The 27180-nt window shown below is 44.7% G+C and overlaps 1 protein-coding gene across 7 annotated transcripts in view; it reads left to right on the forward strand.

Moving 5' to 3' along the window:
* The first annotated feature begins 307 nt into the window (after positions 1–307).
* Positions 308–27180, forward strand: part of LOC137418418 (E3 ubiquitin/ISG15 ligase TRIM25-like) — a 189338-nt gene continuing 162465 nt past the window's right edge. For 4 of the 7 annotated variants that reach the window (XM_078770814.1, XM_078770816.1, XM_078770817.1 and 1 more), the window contains exons 1-4: positions 327–431; positions 1065–1224; positions 13546–14223; positions 19816–19911. In XM_078770814.1, coding sequence (XP_078626940.1) covers positions 13591–14223; positions 19816–19911 — 729 coding nt within the window. In that variant the 5' untranslated portion in view covers positions 327–431; positions 1065–1224; positions 13546–13590. Of the gene's footprint in view, positions 432–1064; positions 1225–13545; positions 14224–19815; positions 19912–27180 lie in introns of all 7 variants that reach the window. The other 3 variants (XM_078770815.1, XM_078770818.1, XM_078770820.1) reach the window with 1 other exon arrangement.

Here is a 27180-nt window from a genome sequence, read left to right on the forward strand (position 1 = left end):
GATTGAACTTTCTGAACTCGAACATCGATCGGAGAAATCCGTGGATCGGGATTCGGTAATGATGTTTGTTTTGATAAATGATAACGAGATGAGAACAAGTTTGTTTATTAAACGGGATAATCAGAGATAACGGGTTTAAAGTAAACGTTATCAATACATGAAAGGGTTTAAACTCCCGCGGAATGTTGCCTCATTCGGTTATTCATTCACAAGAAAATAAACTTCAGGTGAAAAACAAGATGAAAATCGAGTTGATGACATTCCAAATAACCACGTGACCTGCTGTGAGACTCGAATGTGCGGGGGTACACGCCCTCGTTCTACGCGGCTGCGTCATCACGTTGTTCATGACGTCACTGAACGAGGCTCCACCCCTATGAGTTCAGTTCGCGGAAGTGCTTACGCGGTTTGAAACTTCATCAGCAGGAGAGGTAACGTGTCCGTACTCGTACCCGGGTTAAGGAGTTATCAAGTTATTAATGAGAAATGTTATACAATGATCGTGTTTGTTTCACTCTGCTAATGAAGGAGTGTGTGGAGAGTGCGATCGGGAAGATCCGTGTGGTTCGGCAGGATGACGTCAGTTTTAGGGCCTCAGAGGAACCACAGAGTTCCAGGTTCATTGCTTTCACCACCGAAGGTCGATGGAGGTTTTGTTTTCATGTCTCTTCATCTATTTGTGAACAAGATGTCTGAAAAGTTGTGGACGGATACGGACGAAACATGGTGGAGACGCCGGTTGTGGGACACGGACGATTTTATTTTATACCAAGTCGAGTCTCATGTAAGAGCTAACATGTGGAACATATAATAAAGGGAGCGAGAGGGGGTGAGAGGGATGTAGGTGAGAGAACAACAGTGGAAAACAGGGATATCGGGAGATAAAGAGCGCTGGGGCGGGGTACATGGGATAAACAAGATGGACGCTACAGGGATTTCAGGAAAGAAAACAGGGAATTTGACGGAGGTGGGATTGGGGTAGGTTAACGGGGGTAGAAAAGATCAAGGTTTTGGATGGGGATATTTTGGATGATAAGAGATGGTGGTGAACGCCTGTTTTGCAGACCTGGAGGGAGGAGTGGGACTAGTTATGCTAGTTATACTAGTTATACACCAAAGCAAACAACAAAAACGACCGGGAAAGACTTATCTTTGAGGAAGTTGGCAGAGGTGAAAATCGCACGTCCACTGCTCAGAGACTGGAACCGGAAGTGATGATACCAGGTGAACCTTTCGAACTTAGTTTTACTAAAACTCCCATTGAGTGATGGATCAGATGTTTCACTCATGAAATCTCATTATAATCTCTGTTTCTGTTTTTGTCGACACAAGCACATTGTCATGGGACACCTGGCGCTCTGTTGTGCTACCTGTGTTTGTGATGATCGAGTGCACCTTCTGATGATCTTCTTATCCAGTTTGTCATTTCATTTAATACCCTGAATGATTATTCCGAATTATACCGGGAGCCCAGGGGGGGTCAGCCTAGCTGGAAAGTTAACCATTTTTCATGTATATAGTAATGGTCCATGTGCATGTCCATATAAGGAAATGGACGTCTGCCGGGCACATTATGGTGGGTGTGGTCAAAAGGGCCATTAGAAAGGGACCTCAAAATCGAGCTAGATCAGCTCTGTGAGTTAACCTGATGAAACCTAGTGGAAAATGTTCGGTGTAGTCCAGGGTATGAATGGCCACTGCCAGACATTTTCTGTGGTGGGGTGTGCCTGCCAGATTAGATAACCGGAACCCCAAAATTGAGCTAGATCAGCTCGTGAGTTAACCCGGTGAAACCTACTGGAAAATGTTCGGCATAGCCCCAGATATCACGAATGACCACTGCCAGACATTTTCAGTGGTGGGGTGTGCCCGCCAGTAACCCCCGAACGCCCCACACCCAAAATTGAGCAAGATCAGCTCTTAAGTTAACCCGGTGAAACCTACAGGAAATAGTTCGGCAGAGTCCATGGTATCACGAGTAACCCCTGCCAGACATTTTCAGTGGTGGAATGTGCCCGCCAGAAACCCCCGAATGCACCCACACTCAAAATTGAGCTAGATCAGCTCGTAAGTTAACCCGGTGAAACCTACATGAAATGGTTTGGCATAGTCCAAGGTATCATGAATGGCCAGTGCCAGACATTTTCAGTGGTGGAATGTGCCCGCCAGTAACCCCCGAATGCCCCCACACTCAAAATTGAGCTAGATCAGCTCGTAAGTTAACCCGGTGAAACCTACATGAAATGGTTTGGCATAGTCCAAGGTATCATGAATGGCCAGTGCCAGACATTTTCAGTGGTGAGGTGTGCCCGTCAGACACCCCTGAATGCCACCACCCCAAAATTGAGCGAGATCAGCTTGTGATTTAACCTGATGAGAATAACATTGAGAATAAAATACAATGGAATAACAGCATCATAACTTTTGAAAATCAGATGTTTTATTTCAAGTCATGGGAAAAGAAGGGATTTCTAAGGTGTAACACGTCATTTGTCGTGGGTGTTGTAAAGACGCTGACGTTATCTGTTAAATGTAATACATTGCCGAAACATTTATTTCCCTTTAAGTTCGTAAAATTCCGAGATTATGGTTGGATAAATTGCGTACTTTATGAAACAGGTGGGGATTAATCAGGGAAACAATTTATAGAAATGTCAACTGCAGTAGATGCTATCAATGTTTTAAACATGAAAACAAAACACTTCTACTCATTGATTGTAGAGAGAAAAAAGCAGATAGAACCTGATGTATTTAGTCTTTGGCAACAACGATGAGCTGTGGTACTAAAACACAAAGATGAGCTGTGGTACTAAAACACATGCCAGAGCTCTTTTGCACGAGTTGAAATCTGAACTGATTTTTTTTTGAACAGTAAACCAAATGAAAGAAATGACAGAAGTCAGGTAGAAAGATTGTTTGACATGCTACGCTACAGAATTTTATTTCATTTCTCTGCACATTTATGTTTTGTAATGTGATTACATATGATGAAACAATAAAGTCCTTCAAATGAGGCAACGAAAGAAAAAAAAAAATAATAATAATAATAATGCATTTATTTTATATAGCGCTTTTCAGGAAGCCCAAAGACGCTTTGACAGAGTGCAAAACATAATGCATAGCAAAACATAAAAACAATTGCAAAAAAAGAAGAATCAATATTGAAATATTCAAAGCACAAAGGAGGGAGAAGGAGAGGAGATAGTCAGGGGTTAGATGCTGTGGGTTAAATGTTGAATGCAGTGTTGAACAGGTGGGTCTTGAGTACTGTTTTGAATGTGGTGAGTGAGGAGGAGTCTCTGATGGTGTGAGGTAGCGCGTTCCAGAGGGTGGGAGCAGCGATGGAGAAGGCCCTGTCCCCCCAGGATCTAAATTTGGTCCGGATGGGGGGGGGGTCAGGAGGTTGGTACCAGCAGAGCGGAGGTTGCGGGTGGGAGTGTGTCTGGAGAGGAGGTCAGCCAGGTAGGATGGGGCCAGGTTATGGAGGGCTTTGTAGGTCAAGAGGAGGATTTTGTACTGGATTCTCTGGGAGATGGGGAGCCAGTGAAGCTTGTAAAGGACGGGGGTGATGTGGTCACGGGTCCGGGAATGGGTTAGTAGACGGGCAGCGGAGTTCTGAATGTATTGGAGTTTATTGGTGATTGTTGAGGGTGAACCATAAAGGAGGCTATTGCAGTAGTCCAGACGGGAAGTGATGAAGGCGTGGATGAGGGTTTCTGCAGCCACGGAGGAGAGGGATGGACGGAGACGGGCGATGTTTTTCAGGTGAAAGTAGGCTGTCTTTGTGATCTGTTTAGTGTATTTGTCGAAGGAGAGGGTTTGGTCAAAGATGATGCCAAGATTCCGGATGTGAGGGGAGGTGGATACTGGGAAACCGTCGATGTTGAGGGCAAAGTTATGGGTGGACTTGGTGAGCGTTTTTGGGCCAATGATGATTATTTCAGATTTATCACAGTTAAGTTTGAGGAAGTTGATTTGAAGCCAGGATTTTATTTCAGTGATGCAGTTTGTCAGGATAGAGTGGGTGGCGGTGGAGATGGACTTGGTGGAGATGAAAAGCTGGATGTCATCGGCGAAGCAGTGGAATTGGAGACCATGACGGCGGATTAAGTGACCGAGGGGGGACAGGTAAAGGATGAAGAGGAGGGGGCCAAGAACTGAACCTTGGGGGACACCTTGGGGGAGGGGAGCAGTAGGGGATTTGCAGTTATTGATGGAGATGAACTGACGTCTGTCAGAGAGGTATGATTTAATCCAAGAGAGGGCAGTGCCGGTAATGTTAAAGGTGGTTTCAAGTCGGGTGAGGAGGATGGTGTGATCGATGGTGTCAAAGGCGGCACTGAGGTCGAGGAGGATGAGAATGTTGAGGTTGCCAGCGTCAGAGGAGAGGAGAAGGTCGTTGGTGATTTTGAGGAGAGCAGTTTCAGTACTGTGGTTGGAGCGGAATCCGGATTGGAATGTTTCATACAGGTTATTGGCAGAGAGGTGATGTTTGAGTTGAGTGGCTACAGCACATTCCAAAACCTTTGACAGAAAGGGTAGGTTGGAGATGGGTCTGAAGTTATTTAGGGTGTCAGGGTTTAGTCCAGGTTTTTTCAGAATGGGGGTAACAGCAGCAATTTTGAGGGATGGTGGGACGATGCCTGTAGACAGGGAGGAGTTTATTGTTGCAATGATAAGTGGAGAGAGAGCAGGAAGGGAGGCCTTGACAAAGCTGGAGGGGATGGGGTCAAGAGTGCAGGTGGCAGTTTTCATTCTGATGAGGAGTTCAGAGAGGTCAGTAGGGGAGACTGGGGAGAATTTAGACAGGGGATGGCAGGATAAGGGGGGGCAGGTGGTTTGAGGGGGAGCGGGTGCGGCGGTGGTCAAGCTGTTGTAGATGTTTTCAATTTTGCGTTGGAAGAATGAAAGGAAGGAGATGCAGTTGTCTATTGTGAATGACTGGGTGGTGGTGTTCAGGGGGCTGAGGAGTTTGTTTATTGTAGAGAAGAGTGCTTCTGGGTTTCCGGAGCCAGAGTGGATAATTTGAGAGTAGTAGGCTGAGCGGGCGCGGGAGAGGGCATCTTTATAGTGTTGTATGTGGTCCTTGTAGGCCTGGGAGTGAACTGTGAGACCTGTTTTATTGCGGAGTCTTTCAAGTTGGCGAGCAAGAGTTTTCATCAGGCGGAGTTCAGGGGTAAACCAGGGAGCAGAATGGGTGAAAGAAACTGTTTTGGTTTTTATAGGCACAAGTTGGTCAAGGCAGGAGGAGAGAGTGTGGTTGTAGTAGTCAGTGAGGTCAGAAGGGGTGTGGATGTCAACGAAGGGAGAAGTGGACATTTTTTCAGAGAGGGTCGATGAGAATGAGGTAGGTGAAAGAGCGTTTAGCTTACGGAAGTTGATAGTGCGATAATGCCTTGGTGCTGGGGTGGGGATGTTGATGGTCAGAGTGATGGCTAGGTGGTCAGAGAGAGTGAGGTCGGAGCCAGAGAGATGGTGCAAAATTAGTCCAGTAGAGCAGACAAGGTCCAAAATGTGACCACGGAATGACCACTAAAATAATGAATGACCACTTGACATTTTCTGTGGTGGAGTATGCCTGCCAGACACCTGGAACCCTCTCCCCAACTCCAAAATACAGAACTAGATCTGAGCTCATGAGTTACCAATCCTGATGAAAGTGACTGAAAATGTTGAGCATAACATGGTACTGCATAGCCCACATGAATGACCACAAGCAGATGTCAGCCATTCATTCAAACAAATTCAAATTCTGTAGAGCTGGTCTCCTATCAGTTATCCCCGTCTTCCTCCTCTGATTCTGAGTCTTCACTCCATGCTTCGCCATCTGAATCGCTCAATAATCCATCAATATTTTCTACTTCCAACTCCGACTCGCTGTCACCTTCGACCTCCATGTCCTCTGCGTTGTTACTGCCATTCGCAAACAAACTGTCTGGTATGGCTGGCCCTTCAAACCAGGTTGTCTTCAGGATGTTGTCATTCACAGACCATCCATAATCGGTTGATGACAAACCGTCCCCAGGAGATGCTGTCACGGCATGTGTCCACAATGCTGTTACATACTGCATTCGTCGAATCTTCATGTCAAGGGTCCGACGAGAAGGTGGCAGCAGCGCACAGTCGATCCGTTTGATGTTTGCTAATGGGTTCTCCTGAATGTCAATAAAAGGCATGATTAGAGATGTTGTAAGGTATTCTAATTTTATAATGACTAGGGCATGCCCGTACTATATATATATCTAAAAGTATATCCCCCCCCCCTCTATTTACATGCAATGGTTTGGTCCAAAGCTAACGGCTTGCGAGTACGGTGACAATCCCCCCCCCCCCCCTCTATTTACATGAAATGGTTTGGTCCAAAGCTAACGGCTTGCGAGTACGGTGACAATCCCCCCCCCTCTATTTACATGAAATGGTTTGGTTCAAAGCGAACGGCTTGCGAGTACGGTGACAATCCCCCCCCCCCCCCTCTATTTACATGAAATGGTTTGGTCCAAAGCTAACGGCTTGCGAGTACGGTGACAATCCCCCCCCCTCTATTTACATGAAATGGTTTGGTTCAAAGCGAACGGCTTGCGAGTACGGTGACAATCCCCCCCCCCCTCTATTTACATGAAATGGTTTGGTCCAAAGCTAACGGCTTGCGGAGTTTGGTAAAGAAATCGCCATCGCGTGCACAAATGCGCAGGAAAGCAAATGAATCGCAAATTAGTTTTAATTAGTTTTAAAACATAGTTTAACGCCCGAGCCAGTTTAACGCAATCGCAAATCGCATCGCATCGCAAAGCGAAAGAATCGCAAATTAGTTTTAATTAGTTTTAAAACATAGTTTAACGCCAACATAGCGCCAACATAGTTTGCCGACGGGAAATAAATGAATACGCTCTCAAATGTGCCGTCCGAGGCAGAGTCTGTTCGCCACGTTCGGCACACGTGATAGCTCGCTGCTCTCTGATTGGTTGAATCGTTTTTTGGACATAGCTCGGTAAGTACTTCTCCGATTAATATGAAACCTTGAAAAGGCACATCCTCGGGTCCCCAGCAATATACCTGGCAAGTTTCAAGTATATCGGACCGGTAGTTGTCGAGAAACAGCGGTCACAGACAAACATACATACAAACATACAAACATACAAACATACAAACATACACACAGAGATTGCTGGAATTATAGATAGATGATCGTATTCTCAGTTTCTCGTGCCTTAATTACCTGATCAACTTTGCCAGTCATTTGCATCAATTTGTTGTATCATGCTTCATTGACATCTTGAGTCTTGCTTTGTCCGTACATATGGCTTTTGCCACAGAAAATACAAGTCCCTTTCAACAGGCCCTGCTGATCAGACTTGGGAAGGACACTGCAGCGTCTTGTTCGGATCGAAGCCTTTTTGGTGGTTGGTTCATCATCAGGTGGCAGGGGTTCTTTGGGACGCTTCACTGCTGTGTAATGCTTATGACAGGAAGGTGATAGCTGACAGTAGATTCGTGATCAATGCTTACCAGAATCTTGTGTGTGACCTCAAAGTATGTCAGATTTAAAATTTTTACGCAAGGCAGCAGCATTCTTTACTGTTGTCCATGTCCTGTCACTGAACTTTATCAGCTTGCCGTCCTCTTCTGTGCATTTGTGACAGATATAGCAGCTTGAAACACCCTCAGCGTCATTGTTCTGGAATGAAAATAGGATCCGTTAATGTGGAGTAAAAATTAAATGGTCCAGGGACCATATGATCACATGTGGATATAACTGTCAGCTTGGCAACCGCATAATGTTTGAATCGATATTCTGTGCAAATAAATTGACATGTAACCTTTGATCTAATAACCCCAAATCTAATCATGTTGCCTCTTTTTCCAAGTGCGTACATGACATGTAAAAAGTTTGACGAAAATCCTTTCAACGGTTCTTAAGACATCACGATAACGAGACTCGGACGGACAGACAACCCGAAAACATAAATTTGTGGCGGAGGCATAATGACGTTTGACATTTGGTTATGGGAATTCCGAATTTCTCCTCTGTCCTTGTAGTTACAAAATTATGCTAACTCGGTGGACGTTTTGAGAGGAGATTTCTCCGGTGGCTTGGTGAGTGGTATCTTGTCAGTGCTTTAGAATGTGCAAATTAAGTTCCATTACCCTTACCTCTTGATTGACAATAGTGGATGAACGATTTGATCCTTGGGCTGACTCTCCCAAACATTGCTCTTCTGAAGTCACACATATTTCTTCTGGATCCATCCTCCTGGGTGATTCTTCCGAACCTTGCTCTTCTGCAGTCATCCTCCTGGCTGACGTCGATAATCCAAAGCTGAAAGAATAGAATAATGCATTGTATTAAAAAAATCCCCAGAGCCACACTTTTGCTAACACCCATTATTAAAAGAAATGACGACAGTAATATTAAATATTAATTGAGAGGAATCAAAATTGACATTTATCGTAGTATGGGCATTGGCTTACCTTGAGGGAAATGGTTCATTAACATGTACAAGAATTATCATAATGGTCCAGTCAGACACGAAAAATATACGCCTTCATTTCCCTCAATCAAGAAAAGAGTATACATTCATTGTTTCGCTTTGAAATTAATGACCGTAGACCTAAGCATATAGGCTCCACTTGCAGTATATAGTGTGAGTAACCTTGGCTGCATAAGGTTCATTGAAATATCTATATCAGTCGATAAAGTAGGCCTAATTAATGGACAAGTAGCCCTCAATATGATGGATGGACAGCATCAGCAGGAGGGTGAGGGTTGGGTGAATCCTATGCAGTTTGTGATTAGGCCTCGGCGCTATTCTGGTAACATACCCGTACCTGATGGATTCAAAGGGATGTACATGTACATGTACCGCTTTGCACCACCATAAACACACTGATTTTGAGTATAGTTACAAAGGAGAGACCTCTCTTAAATCTTTAAAGTTTTAAAGCTTGATTAATGAGATAATAGGTGGCAGCATGATATCTATGGGTGAGAAATTTAAGTAACAAAACTTACCTCAGACTGTGTCGAATATCTTCTTGGATGTGTTGATGACTCTGATCCTCAATAAAATAAGTTGGGTTGCAGTGCAAAGAGAACTTGACTACTTGATTCCTATTTTAAAACTGACACATATACCGGTAAAAGTGTCACAAAATGTAATACATGTAAAGTAACACACCTGGCACCTTAATGTTGTCTAGGTTCAGGCTTGGTCAAATACATGCTATATTGATAATTGTGAGTAAATTACAATGCCACAGAATCGAGAGATACATTGGGCTTTTTCTCAGAATTCCGTCTGGCTCAATGGAGGGCAGGCATTTTGGGGTGTCTGGCAGCCACACTCCGCCACTGAAAATTCATGATACACGGAGTTATGCTGAATATTTTCCAGGAGGTTTCATCAGCGTAACTCACGAGTTGATCTCGCTCAATTTTGGGTGTGGGGGCATTCGGGGGTGTCTGGCAGGCACACCCACCACTGAAAATGTCTGGCAGTGATCGTTCCGGGTACTTGAGACTATGTCAAACATTTTCCAGTAAGTTTTACCGGGTTAAATCACGAGCTGATCTTGCTCAATTTTGGGTGTGGGGGCATTCGGGAGTGTCTGGCAGGCACACCCACCACTGAAAATGTCTGGCAGTGATCGTTCCGGGTACTTGAGACTATGTCAAACATTTTCCAGTAAGTTTTACCGGGTTAACTCACGAGCTGATTTAGCTCAATTTTTGGGGTGGAGGTATTCGGGGGTGTCTGGCGGGCACACCCACCACTGAAAATGTCTGGCAGTGACCATTCCGGGTACTTGAGACTCTGTCAAACATTTTCCAGTAAGTTTTACCCGGTTAACTCACGAGCTGATGTAGCTCAATTTTGGGCATCCGGTTATGTAATCTGGCAGGCACACCCCACCACTGAAAATGTCTGGCAGTGGTCATACATGATATTTGGGACTATGCCGAACATTTTCCATTAGGTTTCATCAGGTTAACTCACAGAGCTGATCGAGCTCAATTTTTGGGTCCCTTTCGAATGGCCCTTCTGACCACACCCACCAGAATGTGCCCGGCAGAAAGTCCATTTCCTTACATGGACATGTACATGGACCATTGCTATATACATGAAAATTGGTTAACTTTCCATCGAGGCTGACCCCCCCTGGGCTCCTAGTCTCCCGGTGCGGGCTCCCGGTCCTTCTGATGATCTTCTTGTCCAGTTTGTCATTTCATTTAATACACTGAATGATTATTCTGAATGTTAATACTCGGGGATTTTTTTTTTAAGTGAATCCTCAAGGAAAATCCCGTCAAATGATGGATTCACCAAACTCAACACAACACACGGGATTACAATTGATACAAAGTTATCGATTACATCCAATGAATGATTTACAATAAATAATACAGTTCAATAAATGAGACTTTACCTGGGGAGGATTAGTGGTGAGAGGAGAAACTTGTCAAAACGTTCCATATTGGAATGAGAGCATTGCAGCTTCAACATGCCTCCCCGAACAGGAGGGTAAGGTGAACCTGGGCATACCAACCCCCTAACCCCCACCAACGGGAGGGTAAGGTGATCTTGGGCATACCAACCCCCTCACCCCCACCAACGGGAGGGTAAGGTGATCTTGGGCATACCAACCCCATAACCCCCACCAACAGGAGGGTAAAGGCATCTAACTCATCCAGACACACATACAAACTTGCACCTGCACACACGGAAGTGGACACTGCGAGGTCTCCGTTGCATCTCTTGAAACCCAACCATGTTTAAACTGTGGAGGCAGCAGCCAACGACACACACACACACACACACACACACACACACACACACACACACACGCACACGCACACGCACACACACACGTACACATACACATACACATACACACACACACACAGAGTTATATTCCATAAGCAGCCAATGGCGGATGTTTGCATCATTGCTGGGAGTGTATGGTTGGTGTATGTTTAGTTGTGCCGCTGATGTTAAGATGTGCCGACTGTGCCCCTGATGCAGTGCCCCCTGTTTATACTAGCCTGGTTCTTATTTTGCCGACATCAGAAGGATGACAGGCTGAATCAACCCACCTGATGTTATTTAACAGCACGACTAGGGCACAAACATATTACAGCAACCATATTACAACATACAATAGCCATATTACAACATACAGCAACCATATTACAACATGCAGCAACCATATTACAACATGCAGCAACCATATTGCAACATGCAGCAACCATATTACAACATACAGCAGCCATATTACAACATGCAGCAACCATATTACAACATGCAGCAACCATATTGCAACATGCAGCAACCATATTACAACATACAACAACCATAATTCAACACACAGTAACTGTATTACAACATACAATAACAATATCACAACATGCAGCAACCATATTACAACATGCAGCAACCATATTACAACATGCAGCAACCATATTACAACATGCAGCAACCATATTACAACATGCAACAACCCTATTACAACATGCAGCAACCATATTACAACATGCAGCAACCCTATTACAACATGCAGCAACCATATTACAACATGCAGCAACCATATTACAACATCCAGCAACTATATTAGGCTCAATAATAAACCAATGAATGTACATGACATCAGTGTGATGTCATAGTCGGTGTACTACTTTAGTTTAATTTAATATTCCTGGCTGAAAACCCCCTGAATGATACTGGGAAAGGCGGATCGGGGTTGTTGGAGCGGTGCGAGCTGGAGAGAGCTGCGGAATGGAGTTGGCAGGATGGAGCTCTGGGCAAGCGAGCAATCCAGACACCATACCGGGCCCATTCCAATATGGAGGGCAGGTCGATTAATTATCACCTCATACACCAAACCTTTCTCTCTTCAAACATCCACTCTGGATGCACAATAAGCTCAACAAGGAAAAGCCCAAGACAAAGTTACCAACCGTTCTTTTTAGAGGGACCCTCCAGATACGCACCTCTTTCCATTTTCTTTCTTGCACCACACCTGGTTGCACCACACCTGCACCTCCTCCCCACCCATCCCAACGAAGTAGTCCTCCTCTTTACCCCTCACCTTAGCGACTGCTCTATCTTTGTTTTCTTCATCTCCTCTTCCTCGTGATGAGTCTGATTGGCGCCCTTGTAATGTGAATATGTACAGTATAAACTATGTCGATCAGGATAACTCTGCTCTTTGTCCCTGTGCTTTGTCCATTTTTATGCCTCCGCCGACGAAGTCGCCGGAGGCACTATGTTTTCTGGTTGTCCGTCTGGTTGTCCGTCCATCTGTCCGTGATAGGATTATATTACCGCGATAACTTGAGAACGGCTGATGGGGTAACGGTCAAAGTTGGTGCAGGTATGTATAATAAGGTAAAGATGAACTGATTAGATTTTGGGGTAACGAGGTCAAAGGCCAGAGGTCATGTTAGGTAAAATTATGTTACCGCGATAACTTGTGAACCAGTGATGGGATTCTGACCAAAGTTGGTACAAGTATGTGTTATGATGCAAAGATTAACTTATTTGATTTTGGGGGTCAAAAGGTCAAAGTCTGTAATAGGTTTATCACTTGAGAACTGCTGAAGGGATCTAATTCAAACTTGGTACAGGTATGTATAATGATGTAAAGATCAACTGACTATATTTTGGGGTCAAGAGTTGAAAGGTCAAATGTCAGATGTCCGGTCAGGTAAGAATTATACTACCAGGCTAACTTGTCAACCACTCATGGGATTTTCACCAAACTTCATATCATTATAGTACGATGCAAAGATAAACTGATTTGATTTTGTGGTCAAGAGGTCAAAGGTCAGAGGTCATGTCAGGTAAAATGTGATAACTTGAGAATAGCTGAAGGGATTTAAATTCAAACTTGGTACATGTATCTATAATGATGTAGTGATGTGGTTGGAGGCATATCAGTCGACGTTGTGATGCGGAAGAGTGTCTTTCTAGTTAATCCCTTGTGCATTATTGATCCCTTGTCCATTTTGATTCTGCTTGTACCATTGAATTGCTTTTGTTGCTTATATCCTCCCCCTTGCCCCCTCATCCTTATAAATAAACCGCCTCGTGTTGATTGTTCTCGCGATCTGTCTGTGCCTGTCCTTTCTTCTATTGGTCGAGCGCAGTCCACCTGTGGTGTTAGCCTGGGAGGTTTTCTACCACAACGAATTAATTGGCTCCAGTCCATGTCCGATGTGCACTGGAAGATTTTGCAAAGCTGCATCTCATTAAGATTTAAAAGATAAGAGCAGTGTATATCGAGGGTGCGAGACCCGGTTGGAAATGGGTTGGAAAATGACGTGACCCAAATGTAAACAACAATTGGACTGGGGACCCTTGGGAACCTGGTAGATTGATTGGCACTGCTCAAGTCATGAAGTTATCCATGCCCGATTGACTCAGGTCCGGGGGGAACCGAATCTTCCCCTATTAGCAAGCCCCGGAACCTGTGGCTGCAACAATATATATGTATATACTTGCTCTTTAATTGCCTTACGATTTTCTAATTATCAATCTCCATTTGCAGGTTTCAATTCAACCCTGTTTCACGCTCTTCTCTCACCCCAAGGAAATGGCCTTTTCTTCTTCTTCTTCTTCTTCCTCTGATGTGAGAGTTATTTTGAATGAACTCACATGCCCAGTGTGCTTTGAACTCTACAAGGAGCCCATTACTTTGCCATGCGGCCACTCGTTTTGTCGTGTGTGCCTGGAGAAATCCTGGGAGAAAAGGGAAGAGGATGCAGGTTATGTTTGTCCAAATTGCCGTGAGGTTTTTCCACAAAAACCAAAGCTCATGAAGAATGTGATCATTGCCAACTTGGTAGAAAATATGAAGTTGAAAAAGGGAAAGGTTGGGTTGGGGGTTGAGGTTGAAGATGCAGAACATGGTGATGTGAATGTTAAGGAAGGAATGAAATCAGGGGGCAGTGAGAGTTTCTGTGAGGTTTGTAATGGAGAGGCAGCCAAGAGGTGTGTACCTTGTGAGATCCTCTGCTGTGAGAAACACCTGAAGCCTCATCAACAGAAAGGGCACAAACTGGTGGATCCGGGAGTGAAGATTGAGGAACTAAGATGCATTGAGCATGGAAAGCCAATCCTACTCTATTGTAAGGATGATGGGAGCTTGATGTGCCTCATGTGCATGGGTGAAGAACATCGGGACCACGACGTTGTTGCTTTGGAGATTGCTCATGCTGAACTGAAGGTGAGTAAATCAGTGAAAATGGTTATTGTATGTATTATATCCATATTATTTTTGGTTATTTAGCTGAAATGCAGTGCATTCAGAAAGTATTCAGACCCCTTCACTTTTTTCACATTTTGTTATGTTGCAGCCTTATGCTGAAATCGTTTAAATTTATTTTTTCCTTCATCAATCTACACTCAATACCCCATAATGACAAAGACACAACAACAACAACAACAACAACATGCATTTTAAGGCCATTTTGCCTGCTAGAGCGGGGGTTAGCCAAAAAACAAAATATGACAAAATGACAGGGAGAAAACAGGATTTTAGAAAGTTTTGCAAATTTATTAAAAAGAAAAAACTGAAATATCACATTGACAGAAGTATTCATACCCTTTGCTATGAAACTTGAAATTTAGCTCAGGTGCCTCCCATTTCTCTTGATCATCTTTGAGATGTTTCTACACCTTGATTGGAGTCCACCTGTAGTAAATTCAATTGATTGGACATGATTTGGAGAGGCACACACCTGGCTATATAAGATTATAAGGTCTCACAGCTGACAATGCATATCAGAGCAAACACCAAGCCATGAGGTCGAAGGAACTGCCTGCAGAGCTCAGACAGGATTGTGTCGAGGCACAGATCTGGGGAAGCCGTCAAAAAAAATTCTGCTTTATTGAAGGTTCCCAAGAGCACAGTGGCCTCTTTGATTCTTAAATGGAAGAAGTTTGGAACAACCAGGACTCTTCCTAGAGCTGGCCGCCCGGCCAAACTGAGCAATCGTGGGAGAAGGGCCTTGATAAGAGAGGTGACCAAGAACCCGATTGTCAATCTGGCTGAGCTCCAGAGATCCTGTGTAGAGATGGGAGAAACTTCCAGAAGGACAACCATGACGTCATAGGTCACATGGTTTGGCGGCAATGATTTTTTGAAGAATAAAACTGTAAAAAGCCACTCCTCCAGAATGGCTCAACAGATCGAACGGAAACTTCAAACATATGTTCCCCGTGCCTTGTGTATACGCTGCTGCCCTTGAAGAATTCATACGTCACATGGTTTGGTGGCCATATTGGATTGAACAAAAATCTTTTAAAAGTTCTACCTCTAGAACCGCTTCATTGATCGATGTGAAACTTCAAAATAATGACGAAGTCGCAAAGCAGAACACGTGTTTAAAATTTCAATATGATTGGTCTTACGGTCTGACAGCCAGAAGTTATTGTTTGAAGAAGAAGAAGCACCACTTTGTTATCTTCTCCAGCCATGTGAGCTTTCAATATGTCTGTTAATTATGTTCTGTTTGAAGTCAGTGGCATCCTGTCTATTAATTATGTAATATCGGAATGTACCTTTCGACACTTTGGACTGCTGAGACCCATTGGACCTTTGAAGAACCTTTAAGACCCCATCAAGACCATCAAGACCCTTAAATACCATGAAGAAACAGAGGACCCCAAGGACCCCAAAAGACCCCGAGGAACGGAAAAGACCCAAAATACCATGAAGACTCCGAAGATCCAAAAGACCCCAATGACCCAAAAAGACCCCAAGGACCCAAAAGACTCCATGGATGCGAAAGACCCTGGGAACTCCAATGACCCTGAGGACAGCCTCATTAAAAAATATATATTTAAAATACAACACTGAATTCAGTTTTATAAAGAGGATGTCATGTGTCACGCATGTCTGATGAAAGTGTGGTTGTACAAAATAATGAAAGAATGTACAAAAACACCCCACAAAATACACCTCACAAACACATCTTGGCGAGGGTCTGCGATCTCTGATTGCTCTTTCTTGTTTTAATGTCGCCTTTATCAACTTCCATATGTAGAGTGGGGCATGGGGATATAACCGTCAGTCCCCCACGGGGCTAGATTTATATGACGAAGGCTCGTGTGGAGGTCTGAATATTTTTAACTTTCCGATTGACCATTATCCATTTATGTACAGCTTGTTACGTCATCGTAGCGGAATATTCCTCATAAGCGTGAGATTTCTGGGAATGAGTTTATCATCAGAATTATTTATCATGTGCTGTTGTTGATCATTCACCTGTACAAGACGTGACGGGAAATGAATAAGTTTTTTTCAGGTGACCATCTGATAAAAGGTGAAATTGTTTGTTTGTTGATGTGACAAGGGTTCAGAGTTCACCAAAATAAGTTTATTTTGGAATAAGGAAGAATGTTTACGGCCTGAGCTACTTACAATCCTCGGACTTAAAGACGAATGAAGGTTAAATAAAGATTCATCATCACAGAATTTTCATTTAAAATGTGTGTTTAAATAAATCAGAGAGATGTCGGTAAGTTGTTTCCAGCACCCCAACTATACAACTTACTGAACTAACTATCTTTGGAATATTTCAAATCGGTACAAATCAACTTTTCCTGATCGCCAGCTCCCTGAACGGATCAAAAATTAACGCTCTGACTTGCAGAGGGCACTGAATCAGTGACACACCTGCACCCCCAGCAAATGGTATAACCTGCAGAAATGTGCTCCATATGAAAGAAGAAGAAGAAGAAGAAGAATTCATTTTGAATAACCTTATACACTCTATACCTTTCATGGTCTTTCCCCTATATTACAAGACCTGTGCATCACATCTTGGACCAACCACTAAGGTATTCAAACCCAGGTAACAGGTGATCCATCTATCATCCAGACCTCAATTGAGGGGATCTTCATCTTCTTCCCAATCTGAAAAATCCCTTGGATTAAATTCGTATTTTTATATCAAATCAGCGTACAATATAAAAATCCCATTCAAACCACATCCTGAAAACTGTTCAATCCCAGAGAAAACTTTCCAAATGGTTCGATATTTGTAATTGGACATTTTAGGTTTTCAAACGTTTTCCAGCAATTTAAATTACAAAATATATCGATCTTTACCTTCACACCAACATGTCACGATGACGTAATGTCAGTGCAGCTACCCCTGATATAATTATATAATTATTTAAATGTAGAGTGATGTAATCATGACGGCTTCAGTGCTTCACCAAACATCGACCTTCAAGACAGCTGAGACTGTTTTAGTGGTTAATGGCGTCCTGGGACTTTTTCTCGTTCAGCTCCGGAGTTAAAGAGAAGAGAATATTTATAAATTTTAATAAAACTCCCATCACATTGACTGTGCTTCTTCTTCTTCCAACTGAAGGCAATCTCAGTTCCTTCCACCAAGCTCGAAACAAGTGTGTTTCTACCCTCAGGAGTGCCAGGAAGCACTATCTCTCCACACTCAAGTTTGAACTCTCAAACCTGTCTCCTTCCTCCAAATCCTGGTGGCGTCTGGTCAAATCCGTTTCTGGTGTTTGTTCCCCCTCCATCCCCTCCCTTACCTCAAATGGCTACACAGTTGACACCGCACGTGACAAAGCCGAATGCCTCAACTCTGTGTTTGCCTCAAAATCTTGTGTCCCAAACCCATCTCTCTCTGTTCCCACCTTTCCCAGTCGAACCCAACTGCTCCTGGACTCTGTGTCCTTCTCTCCTGACAAGGTGGAGAAGTTTTTATCAAACCTCGACTCTGATTCTGCAACTGGCCCAGATGGCATCAGCCCTCGGGTCCTAAAATCCTGCTCTGCCGCTCTATCTCACCCTCTCTCTGTTCTTTTCACCCTCTCTTTTGCACAAGGTCATCTGCCAGCATCTTGGAAATCAGCAAACATTACCGCTTTACACAATAAAGGTGCAAAAACAGATCCTTGCAACTACAGACCAATCAGCCTGCTCCCAATTATCAGCAAAGTCATGGAATCCATCATTGCTTCAGATATCAAATCCTTCCTCTTCTCCAATGGCTTGATCTCTGATCATCAATTTGGATTCAGACCAGGTCATTCTACTCTGGACATGTTGCTTCTGCTGTCTCAACAATGGATGGAGGTCCTCAATGCCAAACAGGAAATCAAAGCTGTCTCACTTGACATATCATGTGCCTTCGATACAGTCTGGCACCCAGCTCTGCTCACCAAACTCACCTCCTCTGGTATTCAGGGAAATCTCCACTCATGGCTTGCGGATTTCCTCTCTGGTCGTAGGCAACGTGTGGCCCTGAATGGATTTCTCTCATCTTCCCTTCCTGTTCTGGCTGGAGTTCCCCAAGGCAGTGTTCTGGGCCCTGTGCTATTTCTGGTCTTCATCAATGACCTCTCCGACTCTCTGGAAAATCCTCTCTATCTCTTTGCTGATGACTCCACTATCTGCCGCTCCATTCCTCATCCATCAGATCGGCAGTCTGCAGCCTCCTCACTCTCTGCAGACCTGGACAAAATCACAGACTGGTCAAACAAGTGGAACATGTCTTTCAATCCTGACAAATCTCACACTCTTACAATGTCTCTCCGAAAGGACCGACTGGACAACCCTCCCATCTACTTTCTCAACAATCCTCTCCAAGAAGTTCTGTCGCTCAAGCTTTTGGGTCTCACTATCTGCCATGATCTTTCTTGGGAAAACCACATTTCCAAGCTGGCCTCCATAGCCAGTAGCCGACTGGGCATCCTCCGTCGTGCGAAGTCCTTCCTTGGCACACCTGAGCTCCTCACCACATACAAGGCTTTCATCCGCAGCTCAATGGAATACTGTTCCCCCCTCTGGGCTGGTGCTACTGCCTCACACCTTGCTCGGCTTCACGCTGTTGAGGCCAAAGCGTTCAGAATCATTGGAATCTCCTGCGATGTAGTCAACTCCGAGGGCCTTTCACTCACTCACCGCAGGCAGGTTGGTGGTCTTTCTGTCTTCTACCGACTCCTCTCTGGCCTTGCTCCCCCAGCTCTCTCTGTGCTCTGTCCCCCAAATATTCCTTCAGGTCGCACAAGATCTGCCTGCAACCCTCTTATGGTTAAACTGCCAAAGTCTAGGCTCTCTGCTCACCTTCACTCTTTCATTCCCCTTTTCTCCCGCCTCTGGAACAAACTCCCCCACTCCATTCAATCCCACTCCTCCCTCCAGGTCTTTAAAACAGCTGTTCACCACCATCTCTTATCTTCCCCCATCGAAAACCTTGATCTTTTCTACCCCCGGTAATTCACCCCAGAGTCCTTGCAGCGTTCATATGTTTTATTCCTCTCCCACTTCCCCCCAAGTCCTCCCGATGTCCCTGCTCTCAAATGTTGTGTTTGTGTCCTTCCCCCTCTCTCCCCATCTTGTCTGCCGCTCCCCTTGTTTTTTTGTGTTTTGTGTGTCGGTTTGTCTTTTTTGTGATTATTGTTAGCTCTTTCACGAGCCTCGATCTTGTATACAAAAAAAAAAAAAAAAAAAAAAAAATGTATACTCCATATATATAATTATAACCCCATCATATCGCATAGCAATCCTCTTGGCAAATGGAAATGCAAGAACACATTTTCAATCCTTCAGGTTAAGGGGTTCAGGGTGGGGCGAAGACCCCAATTCTTACTATGTAAATGTGTATCGTATAGCACCACCCGGTGTTAGCCCGTATTACAAATCATCTTGTATCTTCTAAATTCCTTCCACACAAGGTGCGGTTACCTCTGCTAGTATTCATCTAATTTTGTGCAGGATGTTCCTTTTTAATCCACCACAGGTTCACGATTCTTCATTCTGTTGTTTCTTTATTCTGTGCAGGATGTTTTGGCTGCAAAGTATCCTCATGTGTCACAGTCAATGCAGAGCGTTGCATCCAAACTACGGCAGGTTCAGGAAGAGGAAGATCAAACAGAGGTAGGAATCATCAAGAAATGGGTGTTCTTGGAAACTTGGAAAGGGTCATGTCCCCCACCTGGTACCCCATTTAAAAAAGGAATGCACTCGAGGGAGGTGCTCACTCACACCTTTATTTCTCTTCGAATAAGTCATCCTTGTTTTGTGAAGGAATGTACGATGATAACTTTTTTAGAAGTGAACTAACGAACTCTGCAAAAAAAAAAAAAAAAAAAATGCAGCAAGGGAACAATTAATTAGTCAACGAATTATATCAATAAACAAACAAACAATCCGACAATGGTATGTACATATGTATGTATGTTTGTGTATGTGTGTTTCAGAGTGAACGACTTGCCCTGTGTTCCTGTCATGTTTTGTCGTTTTCGGGGTACCATGGGCAGATAATGTGCAAAATAATTCCTCCATTCCCAGAAATCTCTCTCCTCCCCTCCCATCCTTCCCTTTCACCCGGCACCATGAGGATGAGGAGACAACGCCTAATTAGGGTGTATGTTATTATTTATTTGGCTTTGTGGGCACCTTTATAAATATAATCACTTCTGTCTTTAAAAAAACCAGGTCCTTTAATAATACCAAATGTGAATAATAAATAATAACCGAAAAAAAAAATTCGTTGGATGTCTGTCTGTCTGTCTGTCTGTCTGTCCTATCTGTGTGTGTTGGTGTTTCTTTGCAAAGACAGCTGTGCCGACAACCACCAAATTTGGCACACAGACAAAGTCCGACCTGTGGATTGTCCTCATTGTATTTTCATGCACCACCTTAGCCTTTAAAGACCTCCAAGGACCCTTTTTACATGCTTGAAAAATTAGATCCCAAAGACCCTGAAATACCCTTAAGAATACTTTTACTTTTGAGACCCTTTCAACACTTTTAGATTCCTTCACCCTTTCAACCTTTTATACCCTTTCGACTCCAAGAACCTGAAGACCTTTAAACTCCCTAAGTCACTTGGACTTCAACACCATTTGGACCCCGTACACCCTTCAGACAGATTAGACATATTGGACCCTTGACCATTTATAGCTTTAGACCACTTGGACCTTTTTAGGCCCTTTTTGCATGCTTGAGGGATTAGACCCTTTTGACCCTTTAGACACTAACTATGATTGGAATATACCCTTTAGACTATCTAGAATCTTTAAAGCACACACCACATAAACATCTGTTGACTTCTTGAAAAACACAGACGATACTTTTCCTGTAAGTAATGTGCAAACTCGACCCACCAGGAGTGAGGGTACTCTGCTATATCTAATATATAAAGAAAGTTTGTTTATTTGTTTGTTTATGGATTCTGACCTTGTAGGAATCAGTGCGACCAAACTTTATATGGCCTCTTTCATCCAGAGAAGGTCGAGGGCTATGTTTGGATAAAAAGTTGACCCCCGATAATTGACCTACAGGCGTCAATTGGGTCTTGTACTTATACACTGCCTGGGATTTTCTCCCTGGAGTGATCAATTAATTTGTATTGTGAAGATCGTATGTTGAAGTTGCAGTGAGTTGTTGTTGACAACACAAATTTAATTATGAGAGTATTTCGTTGAATTTCTTCGTGCAACACCAGTTACTTTAGCTTGCACTAAAATAACAAACAACACCGATTCATTATATATATATATATATATATATATATATATATATATATATATATATATATATATATATATATATATGTATATATATATGTATATATATGTATATATATATGTATGTATATATGTATGTATATATATATGTATGTATATATATATGTATGTATATATATATGTATGTATATATATATGTATATATATATATATGTGTATATATATATATGTATATATATATATATGTATATATATATATGTATATATATATATATGTATATATATATATATATGTATATATATATATATGTATATATATATATATATGTATATATATATATATATATGTATATATATATATATGTATATATATATATGTATATATATATATGTATATATATATATGTATATATATATATGTATATATATATATATGTATATATATATATGTATATATATATATATGTATATATATATATATGTATATATATATATATATGTATATATATATATATGTATATATATATATATATATGTATATATATATATATGTATATATATATATGTATATATATATATATGTATATATATATATATATGTATATATATATATATATGTATATATATATATATTGTTGCGAATATGGAATTTGGCCTCCATATCCGCTTGTAAATATTCCCCTATTTTCTCCAATACTCCCCAACTTTCCCCAATCCCCCATTCCCTAGTCCCATTGCATGTAAATAACAATCAGTAGAGCCGACCTTCCCCTTATTCCCCCATTAAATGTCGTGCCCAGGTCCACCGCACCACACGTAGACAACTTTCGGACATCTTCCTAGTTATTCTTAATCTATGTCAGTTAAGGCCTCGTTTCCATTAATTATGACTCTTCGTTGCACCAGAATGTGATTATATGGCATCAGTAGTGAGTTTAGGACCTTTCCCATACCTCCTCCCATCTTCTTCCCCAAACAACAACTACAACAACAATTACAACTACAACTACGACTACAACAACAGAGGGGCGGGGAGTGTGCGTCCTCACACCGGCTCGGTTACCCGCCATGACCATGCGCTCCACGGCGTTACCCCGAAGGGGCTGGCTGTCAGCTCCTCGTCAGGGGCGGAGCCAGTAACCCCCCCACGCACCCAATAAGAAGCAACGTGCCGATTCCATCTGGGGCGGAGCTAACGAGCCGAGGGCGTGTCACTCCCCGCCGGATATACGCGGCCCCGCGCCGGATGTGACGTCAGATGCGCCTCAGCTTGGAGAGAGAAGCCACCGCCACCCCCAGCGCGACGATACCTCCCCGCATCTTTGGACCGGACCGGACCGTACTGTACCCTGCCCCGAGCCCAGGAGGACCTGGAGCCATCGATACCTGCCTTTCCTGGCCATCAAACCCCCGTGTGAGTCAGCCGTTGTCCCGTTTGGCTGTCGTCTGTCCGGGGTTAATATAAGAGTGTGTCTAAGTGCCTGTCTTTCTGTGATTATACTTCTGGCCCCTGTAATCTGACCTTTCCGTACGAATATAATCTCCTCCGGAGGTCTTGAGAATCGAAACCTTGGTGTCGTATTGTGTTATTGTAATCCAGCCGGGTGTCTTCTTTTTCTTATTGAGCCAGCATCGCGCGACTAGTCAACGTTCGGGCACAATCGGGTAACTTGTGCAGACGTGGTCATACCATAAAACCGCTCGGTAAATAACATCCAAGCCACGTCTGTAACAATTGGTGTCGAGGAGTGGAATTCGAACCCGGGACTAAATTAGTTAGGCCCAAATTTTGGGAGGGAAAATCGAGCCGGAGCGCGTACGGCGCTCGACCGAATCGATTCGGAGCGCGTTTCCCGCGCGAAATTATAACGGCGAAATTTGAATTTGTTTTACGAAAAAAAAAAAAAAAAACCGAATTTTGAAAGTCGCGCTATGGCGGATCAAGACAGCTGGGGTCCGGTAAAGGAGAGTGAGGTAGGGTCGATCCAGGACCAAAATGAGGGACAGGAGGAGAGCGAAGCAGTGAGGGCGGCAGGTTCGCAAAATAGCGCCGTCACGCACGAAGAAGCGGGCGCGCAAAATGGCGCCTCGCTGATCACCGCGCCAGCGACCGTGGCAGCGCCCCCGATGGATTGGGGCCTTTTTTTCATACAAATGAAGGCCCTTATGGCCCAGAATAGCGAGAAAATGAGGGAGGAAACGAGGGCTGATAATGAGCGGTTGGGAAACCGGATGGATGCTCAGGGTGAGCGATTGGAGGGCCAAATGAGGGGTACCGGTGAGGGATTAGAAAAGAAATTTGAGGGGTTAGACAACGGGATAAAAGAAGTAAAGAATGGGTTAACGGGGGTAGAAAACAGAATGGCCGCTCAAGAGAATCAGATAGAGGGAGTGAAACATGGGTTAACGGGGGTAGAAAACAGAATGGCCGCTCAAGAGAATCAGATAGAGGGAGTGAAACATGGGTTAACGGGGGTAGAAAACAGAATGGCCGCTCAAGAGAATCAAATAGAGGGAGTGAAAAATGGGTTAGAGGGGTTAGAAAACAGTATGGAAGGCAAATTGAGGGACATGAGGGACCAAGCGGAAAGGGAAGTTAACCAAATGGAGCAGCAGATAGAGGGGGTCAGAATGGGGGTAGAAACCAAACTGGATGCTCACAGGGAGGAAATGGAGCAGATGAGGGTGGCATCTGGGCAGGAGATGCAAGTGATGGGAGAGGAGATCAGAAGAGGAGTGAGTGAGGAGGTCGGAGGAGTGCGCGAGGAGGTGAGGCACTGTAGGGAGCACATGGAGAAGGAGGTGAGAAAGGGGACTGTAAAGTTACAAGGGGGCATAGAGGACCTGACGCAGGAGGTGGAGCAGCTGACGGTGGGACAAACGGAGTTAGTGGAGCAGGTTCAAAGGAACACTGCGGTATTAGGAGGGTTGAAAGCGACACAAAACGACATAAAAAACGACTTGATAGCGACAAAGAGGGAATGTCAGATGGTACGTGAGGGACTGACAATGAGGTTGGACGAGGTGATAGAGGTAATGGAGACGAAGGACCGGCAGGTGAGGACGCACCTGGAAACGGTCAAGGTAGCCTTAGAGGATGAGCTTGAGGAGACGTACCGGGGAATAAAAGAGGTGAAGCACAAATTAGAAGAAGTGGAAGAAGGGATGAGCGAAATTAAGAAGCGACGGAGAGGGGATAAGAAAGAGATAAAAGAGGAGATAAAAGAATTGGTCCAAAGTCTGTGTTTGGATCGTGATGATGTGCTCATTAACCGGATGAGGGATTCGCAGGTGATGGAGGAGAAGCGAAGAGGAAGAGGACCCGGTGTAAGTGGTGACCAATATGGTCGTGCGTATGATGCGCCAGGGGATTTAAGAAGCTTGGGGGTCGAGATGGACCCGGGTGTTCGTGAGAGGCCGTTGGTGAAGTGTGCGACAGGTCTGGTGTGCGAAAGAGGAGGTGTGCGAGAAAGTCCGACTCTGGGGTGTGTGAGGAAAAAGTGCGTGCCAAGGAGTGAGTGTGCTGGCGAGAGTGAGTCGGTCGTAGCGCGTGTGCGAGGGAGCACGTGGAAGCGCGGTGTGGTGAGTGTTACAGAGGGTGTGACGGGAGAGTGGGCGCAGGAGTGTGCGCGAGAAAGGTGTGTGACGGACAGGTGCATGAGGAAAGAGTGCGCTGTCAGAAGTAAGGAAGAGTGTCCACCTGTGGTGAGTGTTACAGAGGGTGTAACGGGAGAGTGTGCGCGAGAAAGGGGTGTGACCGACAGGTGCATGAGGAAAGAGTGCGCTGTCAGAAGTAAGGAAGAGTGTCCACCTGTGGTGAGTGTTACAGAGGGTGTAACGGGAGAGTGTGCGCGAGAAAGGTGTGTGACGGACAGGTGCACGAGGAAAGAGTGCGCTGTCGAGAGTAAGGGTGAGTGCGCTGTCAAGAATGGAGGTGAGAGTAGTGAGAGTGACAAGGAGAGTGAGTTTGTTGTGACAGGTGAGCGAGGATGTACACCTGGGATGGAAGGGTGCACACCTGGAATGGTCGAGCGTGAGTGGGAATGCACGCTGGAGTTGGTGGTGAGGCACGTGGTTGGGTGTGTGAATGAGGGCACACCTGTGATTGTCACAGAGGAGGTGACCGAGGAGGGGGCGCGAAGAGGTGTTTTGGTGAGGTGTGCTACGAACGAATGTGTGCCAAAATGTTCGGTGGTCAGGTGTGTGACCAAGGCTGTGAGTGGAATGAGTGTACCTGGGTGTGTAAGGAAAGGTACGAGGAGCATGGGCACGGCTGGATGTGTGAGCAAGGAACGGGCTGCGGGATGTAAGCATGCAGGTGAAGCATCGACGTTAGACGGGGTAGAGTTTAGAACGACTTATAGCCGAGTCGGGCCCTCGGTGCGTGCTGGGCCTCGCTTTGAACGGCCGCGTCCGTGCTCCACTAGGCGGAGCGGGCAGCCCGATAGAAAGGGTCGTCATGGCGACCACTTTTTGGTGAGGCATTCCGGCAGGCCGAGATCGAGCCATGGGATGGCTCCGTGCCGAGATGGTGCGTGGGATCTCGGCCCGGGTAAACCTCCTTCCCTGCACCGAATGCGGGATGCATCCAGCCGCTGGCACAAAACAACCAGCATCCATTGCTTGGCTTCACGAAGCCGGGCTTTGGACAGGGAGTGGCGCACCGAGAGGTATTAGTGAGTCGACTGGGTGATGAGGTTAGTGTTTTGGACCCAAAATTAGAGAAAAACAAAATTTGATGATTGGCAAGGGATTGGCAGTAGTGATTGGCAGATGATGGGCAGTGATTGGCAAATTTTTAATTTGTTGAAATTTGATGTGCAAAATTGGTAGTGAGAGACCCCCGATGTGGTGGGATGGCAAATCCACCATCCCTCACAGGTGGGGGCAAAGGAGCAATAGTTTATGGGGTGTATGGCAGTGAAAACTAGCCCGGGTGGGTTAGGTTATATTGTAGGGATCTAGAAAGATGACATTAGGTAACGTTAAGTTTAGTTAGTGACTGATACCTGTAGTGGGGACGCAGGTAGATTAGTATGGATGATAATGACGTGGGAGCGCAATAGTTTAAAGGGACGACTGGGAAGCGCAAGTTTCAGAAGGGAGTAGTTAGCTGAGATGATGCTGTGTGTGTGAGAATTGAACAGGTGTGATTGCACAGGTGTGCAACTGGACAGGTGTGTGGAGCAGTGTATGAGTAGTGAGTGTTGTGGATCAGCGCGAATGCGCTTGGGGAGAGAAGGGTGCAGGTGGCACCAGGTGTGAGAGCACAGGTGTGCAGGTACAGGTGTGTGGAGAGAGTTGGAGTAAGTGGTACGGAGTGGTGTGCATGGTGCGAAGGTGTGGATGGGGGAAGAGTGGACCCCCTTTCACGAGTACCCGGGGCGGGTAGTGTAAGTGTTAGGTAGAGGGTGCAGGTAAATTGTGGTTGGATATTGGCATTTGTGGTGCGGTTGCAGAATGGTGTTGTGAATGGGTGCATTAGTGTTGTGGAAATGGCTGGGCGTGTAGCCTGTTAGTGTGTGTAGTTGGTTGGGCACTCCACCACTGTGAGGATGTCGGCCAGGTGAGGCCGCAGGTGGGCTCTGGGAGCCGGTAGTTGTGAGTGGGTGCCTGAGGATCCCGGGTGTGGATCGGGCAGCCCAGTGCCAGAGAGGGCACCGAGTGGGGAGAG

The sequence above is a fragment of the Myxine glutinosa genome, chromosome 1 (genome assembly GCF_964187855.1).
Source record: "Myxine glutinosa chromosome 1, kmMyxGlut1.1, whole genome shotgun sequence".
NCBI classification, from domain to species: domain Eukaryota; kingdom Metazoa; phylum Chordata; class Myxini; order Myxiniformes; family Myxinidae; genus Myxine; species Myxine glutinosa.